Source organism: Hypomesus nipponensis, chromosome 8 (genome assembly GCF_054491055.1).
Source record: "Hypomesus nipponensis isolate SF chromosome 8, ASM5449105v1, whole genome shotgun sequence".
Classification (NCBI taxonomy): domain Eukaryota; kingdom Metazoa; phylum Chordata; class Actinopteri; order Osmeriformes; family Osmeridae; genus Hypomesus; species Hypomesus nipponensis.
In genome coordinates this window covers 10,232,984-10,240,000 of record NC_140368.1, presented here as the reverse complement: position 1 = coordinate 10,240,000, position 7,017 = coordinate 10,232,984, and the positions used below count along the sequence as shown (strand labels likewise).

The following is a 7,017-nucleotide window of genomic DNA, read 5'->3' as shown; positions in this document are numbered from 1 at the left end:
GATCACGGTCCATAGTAATGAGTTCAGGGAACAGGAAGTTCAGTGCTTCTGCAGTGCCACAGTCCTGCCGGAGAGCAGGCGTATCACAGCACACGTAACAGTGCACCGCAATCCAGCATCATCTTAATAAAGCATGTCAGTCCGGCAGGACGCACGGGAGGGTGTCATTAATTGCCAATCAAGGATGCATTTTCGACTATTATTCAGCCCCAGGATTTGTAGATTGAGCAATCATGATTGCAGAATTGCCTCCTAAGCAAGCTGAGATGAAATGACCTTTGCTGTGATGAAAATCCTCATCATTCCACAGGCGCTGTCATCCATGCACATGAAATCAAACATGTCGAGGTAAGGAGAGTGTCTGTACTGCATACCCACGCACATGTGCACTCATATACTGTAGTATACACCTACCATTAGTAGACAGTATGCAACCAAACTGCTCTGTACAGTACCTGGAGTCCTAGACTGATGTTTCAGAAAGGACATTCTCAACTGAGACAAAAGGGGGAGTTTTTCTGAGTAAACCACTCCAGTCAGAGTTTTATAAATAAATAAAACATATTGAGATGGTTCTAATAGTAAGTAGTCTGACATTGTTTTCATCCCTTGAAAAGCAAATATAGGGTTCATAAGAAATGTATATTTATTTTGTCTCTGAGAGCTGTTGCAGAATATTGATGAACCACATGGAAAACCCCCAAAAGCATAAATTGCTCAAACCTTTCGTTAATTGTTTGGAGTATTTGAGACTCATGTGTGCATGGTGGTAATGTTGGCAATCTTGATTGGATTCCATTAGGCAATTCCCTGATTTTTCAGGAAACCAAACATTCAACTTTATTATGAGGGAAAATAGAGAGGGAGATGTGCAGAAATGTATTAGTCAGCTGTAGATTGTTCATAGAATACATCAAACACCTTCTGTTTTCTGCTTGGTGGTTATGTAAGGGTTATAGGATGACTCCCTTTCTCTCTTTCTCATCCTCGCTCCATCGTTATTTAAATATATTCCTCTTTCCGTTTTTTTCTCTTTCATAACGCAGCACGTACAATTGTCCGTGAGGATGACTTACGTTTTATATTTGTTTACATTTTCAGAAAAACTGACAACCTTTCAATGTTTTATCTTTTCCAACACGAAGTACCCAGCAACACTCTGTATTTCCATTCAACAACCTGCACACGATAACTGCATGATATTTAAAAAGTAGAGGTTTTCACAGATTATAAAAAAATATGTATATATATATATATATATATATATATATATATATGGCTAAGTGGGCTAATTATGATCATGTTTAGACCCTCCTTTTAAAAGCTTCATTCTCAAGAGGTAAGCGATGACACCCAGCTCTGCAGAGCGTCTGCAGTTTACCTCCAAGTCTCCAGCAGCAGAAACTAGTACAGAGATATTCTAGCATCCCAGAAACCACATGACTGCTTTTCCTTGCCTGGACAACTACAGAAAACATACTGTAAATTGTAGTCAGAAAGTCACCAACTGAACTTCAGAGAACAGAATTGAAAACTTGTTGAGGTTGAACCCGAGGAAGCCTCAACATTACACATCTACTCCAGAATCATCTTGACACTCCCATGCATAATCCAACTCTTCATTAGTAGTTGTTTTCGCCCAAACACTTTTTCTTCAAGACCCTGATGGTGTTTTGAAAATCTTTACTAAGTGACTGTCTAGCAAACTCCCAAACCACTCACATATGGTGAATCTTCTGTTAATGGATTCAGTATCTAGGACCTTTTTTTGTAGCATGACACACATAGACACTTCAGCAACTAAGTGCCATGGGAATATCTAAACAAGACTGAGAGACGCCTGAGGCACTACCTGCCCCCATGAGGGACAATCCACTTCCCCGACTTTGTGCAAGCTACATTTAAACACACGCAAGATACATAAATAGTTCTCTGTTGTGTAGATGCTTTGTTGAGATGTGCAGTACATCTAGCCTCTTACCAGGATGACCATTTCCTGTTCTTAAATATATATAGTTGGAGAATAAACAGCAAACCAGCAAGAAGCACACAACTCAGATGCTCCAGAGGAGAATTAAACAAAAACAAAGACTCACCTAGAGGTTGTCCGGCAATGACGCGGGCGTTCTCCCCCGCCACGGCGGCGCGGGCGTTCCTCTCGCTCACGTACTGGACGAAAGCGTAGCCCTTGTGAACGGAGCAACCCACTATCTTGCCGTACTTGGCGAAGATGACTTCTATGTCAGTCTTCTTGACAATGGCTGTGTTGAGATTGCCGATGAAGACTCGGGAGTTGAGGGAGCGCGGGTCATTCTTGTTGGTCACGTTGCTGGTCTGAGTCTTACCAGTCATTGTCGTCCGGTTGCCCTCCTGGGACACAGACAGAGGGACAAGACTTTAGAGTCTTTGGTCAGGCCAGCCTCCTGCAGATACCTGTCCTCAGTTATCAGTGAAGAGAAGTCGGGGTAAGGATTGGAATAGTTTAACTGAATTGTAACACACAGTATAGGCCTATTTGGTATGGGTTCAGACCAATTTTAATTGCAATTTGTATGGGAGATACAGAAAGTAAATCCACCCATATGCTACATTTCAACAGGTCTGTTAAGAGGACATTTTGCACTATTGTTCTTCATAGAAATGGGTCCTTTAATAAACTATTTTCATGGAGCCCAACTGCACTTATTGTGCAAATATAAGATCCAATATTTCAAGGATGAAGGATCTGCAGTCGAGTATTTCTAAGTAAATGTGGTTTACTTAAATTCAGTTTCCACAGAAACAGAGACTTTTCAGATACAATACCTGACTTTACACACACACATAAGTGTACATGCAAACACACACAGATACACACACAAAGACGTCCAAACACACACAAATAAATACACACGCAGCTTTTATCAGTTTAAGGTTTCACAGCTTCTTTCAACAGACCCTGAAAATGCACAGCCTGTTACGCAAGTGTTACACAATTTGCTTATACAGTGATTAGTGCAAATCTTTGCAGGCTGGATCCAAACTCAAAGAAGTTTCCCTCTAAAAGTGGGTTGTTCTGTACCTGGACTGGGGGAGGAAACTGTTCACTCATCCAGGAAATAGAGAGCAGCCATGTGATCTAGAGAGGAGAGTCTCTGTCAGGCGTCCATTACACCCGAGACTGCAGTCATTCTAGCTGCTCAGCACACCATTCATGAAAAGATACACATTTACACAAAGATACACTTCTCACACTGTATCTATTAGTTCCTAAAACTTCTCTGGGAAGAGTCTTTCTGAAGAACCGCAGAATAATGACAACATGGTGGTAGTGGGCCCTGTGACCAGGATGTAAATGTGTTCTTAATTAAAAGGCTATGAACTGACTGGCCATGTCTCCTTGGAATGTAACTTCAGGCAAAGTGCTTATACGCAAACATACATACACATAGAAGACGGTTTAGCTTGATGATGACCATCAAAATGTAATTTAGGGCCGTAACTCCTGACACCCATATTGATGTTGGTGGGCAGGGCATGAAGAATGCCCGCAAATCAGACAGGAAGTGTTAAATGGCCTCTCCCGTCAGATTAATAACCAGTGGCTAATGGTCAGCCATGCTCGCCTCCTCTTCTCCGCGGCTCACATCTTTCTTTGTGGTTTTCTCTCTCTAATGTATGTCATCAGCACTTTCCCTTTGACCTTGGTGTTTATTTACAGCAGCCATTAAGATGTCCATCGCACAGTCAAAGAGTCCTGCAGGGCACCCTGGGAAAACAACTTAGAAAAAGGCACGAGCTAGCAAAATAATTAGGTGGAATATTTATACATACTGTAAATCTTGAGTGCACTCCATAGACCAGGTCATAGAGGAGATTTCATAATAGAGCTGAGTGGCACTGCAGTAGATGACACTTCAAGGTGTGACCTAGATCTGCTGTCTGGGTGTGGCCCCAGTCAGAACCTTTCCATAAATACTGTATATACCCCAGTCCATCTCCTCCCACCAGAATCAGAACTAAAGTAAATTGTCTCTGTTTGAAGGCCAGAGTCATAATTTTCACCACCGAAACAGACTTCTGAATGATGACGCAAACGTCAAGATCCATCGCTTACACCCAGAACACTCAGCTCACTGTGCTATGTTTAGATAAGGCTGTTGCCAATTTATATCTCGCATAAAAAAAAGTGAGAAACTCTAACGTCATACGTTTCTATATGTGGAAATGGCGGCTATGACTATTCTTTAAAGACAGGGAAAGTATAAAGGTTTGGTTTCTGTGAAGGGAAACATTGTAAGACGCTGCCTGCCCAAAGCTTCATAGAGATGTAATCCAGAACTCCTAGAATTGACTTCCTGTGTAGTGTTCCACCACAGTTCTCTCCTTCCTGCCACATACCCCTGCTCCTCCTGTTGCCAGGCAGCCTGTCAGGCAGCAAATGGCCTGAAAAAGCGTCTCAGTCAAACAGAAAAAGAAAGCCTTGTCCATAGTAGACATTTCTCTCAGTCTATGCACACGTCAGACAAGGGTTTCCGTTTCGGGTATGGAGACGCTACTGTGCTCCAAGAAATAGCACCGTGAATGGGAAATCCTCCAACTGATACTTACTGAGACGATCACTTACAAGTACCCTTTAATGATTGTAATTACAAATAATGCCACTTGTCTATTTGGTTGAAAGGTTTCCCCAAACTCAACTGTTTACAGCAGGAACCGAGTCGTTTATTTATGGCTTTGTGAGGTAGGCATGACAACACTGTAAATCACAGTTACTGTATTCCCAGCTGTAATGTTGGACATGCTTTCTGTGACACAACATTGCAGCCTGAGTATCTCATTCTTCTTCCAACGTGCGCTTAAACCTTCCTCGGGAGGGTTTTCCTTACCTGGAGCAAAGCTCATTTCACTAGAAAATTGGCTCAGCTTGTCAACTTCCCTTCTTTTCATTGCTCTCACTCATCCACCACCTCCCACCCTCCTTCACTCTCTTTCTCTTTCTCTTGATGCTTCTCCCCCGTTCCATTTCTCCCTCCCTCCCTCCCTCCCTCCCTCCCTCCCTCCCTCCCTCCCTCCCTCCCTCCCTCCCTCCCTCCCTCCCTCCCTCCCTCCCTCCCTCCCTCCCTCCCTCCCTCCCTCCCTCCCTCCCTCCCTCCCTCCCTCCCTCCCTCCCTCCCTCCCTCCCTCCCTCCCTCCCTCCCTCCCTCCCTCCCTCCCTCCCCCCTGCTCTCCCTCTCCCCCCTGCTCTCCCTCCGTCCCTCTCTCTCACCCTCTCTCTCTCTCCATTGCTCTGCACGGTGCTGTTTCTCCCTTGCATTCTCTGTCTCACTAAATTCAATCGTTATTGTTGCGCCCCAAGCAGTGATACAATTAGCTAGCAAGCAAATGGAGCTATCTCTCATTGGGCTCCAGCCACCTGGAATAGGGGACAAGGGGAGGGGAGATGACAGGAAAGGGGATTCTGTGTGTGCTGGAGCAGAGCAGACAACGAATGGTTTACAAGGGAACTTGTAATTGTCCAAGAGGAATGTCTTGGTCATGATGGACAGGGTCCCCTTTCAGGGACAGGAATTAATTGCTTTCTTACGTACGAGAGAGCTACATCTTGTTGACGCTAATCTGTTCAAACACAAATGGTAGCAAACACAAATAGATCAATCCCTGTCTCTTCTTAATTCTTCTTGATTGGTAAGGTTTGCTCCAAAGGGTGATTAATCTTCATTTTAAATTAGCTACACCAAAAAAACCATTCCCTCCCATATTGGACATGCAAATGTATTTAATAAGGAAAAAGTCTTGCGCAAGAGTTTGCATCACTGAGAGACACCACTGACAAGTACATCAATCACTCCAGTTTAAGATGTGTGGTTCTACTTGTCCGTCCCTAAGTTTTGTACAAATAATTACGGAAAAACAATGTCCGAGCATTTCAGTACTTCCCAAATCTTCCCCGAGGAGAACGGCCCAGTAAAAACGTTCCCACCAAAGCTCCCCCCCCTCCTTCTTCACCTATTTTGTGACCCATGTTCACAGCCTTTGCAGTGCTGTCTGCTCCTGGATCCATGCCAATCTAAAATCCAATGTAAACATGTCCTGCCCTTGAGCACAAGACATTTACCCCTGCACATGTCTTAGAACACCCCAGCTTCAGCCAGGTGATACAAAATGCCCACTGTGTAGCGACAGTCCTGTGCTTTACTGTCATTTGCTCCTAACTTGGTTATTTCATTGCACTGGTCCTCATATATGCTGTGGTGTGTGAATATGCGTCCTAGATCAAGCCCCTGTCTTTGTAATTTTTTTTTGTAGATCATGTTGCCATACAGGATAAAGTGAACACATACAGGTGCTTGGTGGGAGGTTGGAGTTCTGTTATGTGGTTACTCGGTGTTCCTAGACTCTTATAAGAGGTGAGATCCCACGTGACATTCCTCGTTAGAATCTGTGTCATCATTAGCGCTCCAAGTTTCAGGTGCCGGGGGGGGGGGGGGGGGGGGGGGGGGAGAAGATGCTTTAATTGGAACAAATTAGCATTCGTTTGCGTGTACTCTGAAGGCAAAGTTAAACAGCGTCTCTGCTCTTAATTAGTACATATCCACACACCACAAATAATGAGTGTCTCCAAAGCAGCAGGAGTACACAGGACATACTTCAGTATAAACATATGCTTCATTCCGCACTGCGAGGGGGTATTACTCTTTGGCACTGATTGGAGGGGGAAACGTTTCATTTGATCTCGTTCTCAGCATCTGACAATTAGTAGCAGGGAGTGCGTGTTTCCTCTTTCCTCTCAACCAAGCATCGTTTGACAAATATGCGTTCTCTAGAATTGGAAGTTTTCCACTACATGTTTGCTGAAAATGGAAATCCACAACAATTTGCCACAAAAGGGTCCCTCACTGTTCCTGAAAGTGTTCGGAAATGCCAGTCAGCATGATTTCCTGCCATTATACGCCTCCCAAAAGCTTGCCAATCACCAAGTTATATTTGAAAGAGCCAAAACTTAAAGTGTTTGCTAATGGGCATAACACAAAGAGG

General features: G+C 43.9%; 1 protein-coding gene across 1 annotated transcript in view; it reads right to left on the bottom strand.

Annotated features, from left to right (window-relative positions):
- The window catches only part of ralylb (RALY RNA binding protein like b), a 31,240-nt gene extending 28,878 nt beyond the window's left edge, over nt 1–2,362 (bottom strand). Inside the window, exon 1 of the mRNA XM_084703020.1 lies at nt 2,097–2,362. Coding sequence (XP_084559146.1) covers nt 2,097–2,352 — 256 coding nt within the window. The 5' untranslated portion in view covers nt 2,353–2,362. The remainder of the gene's footprint in view (nt 1–2,096) is intronic.
- Nucleotides 2,363–7,017: the final 4,655 nt, after the last annotated feature.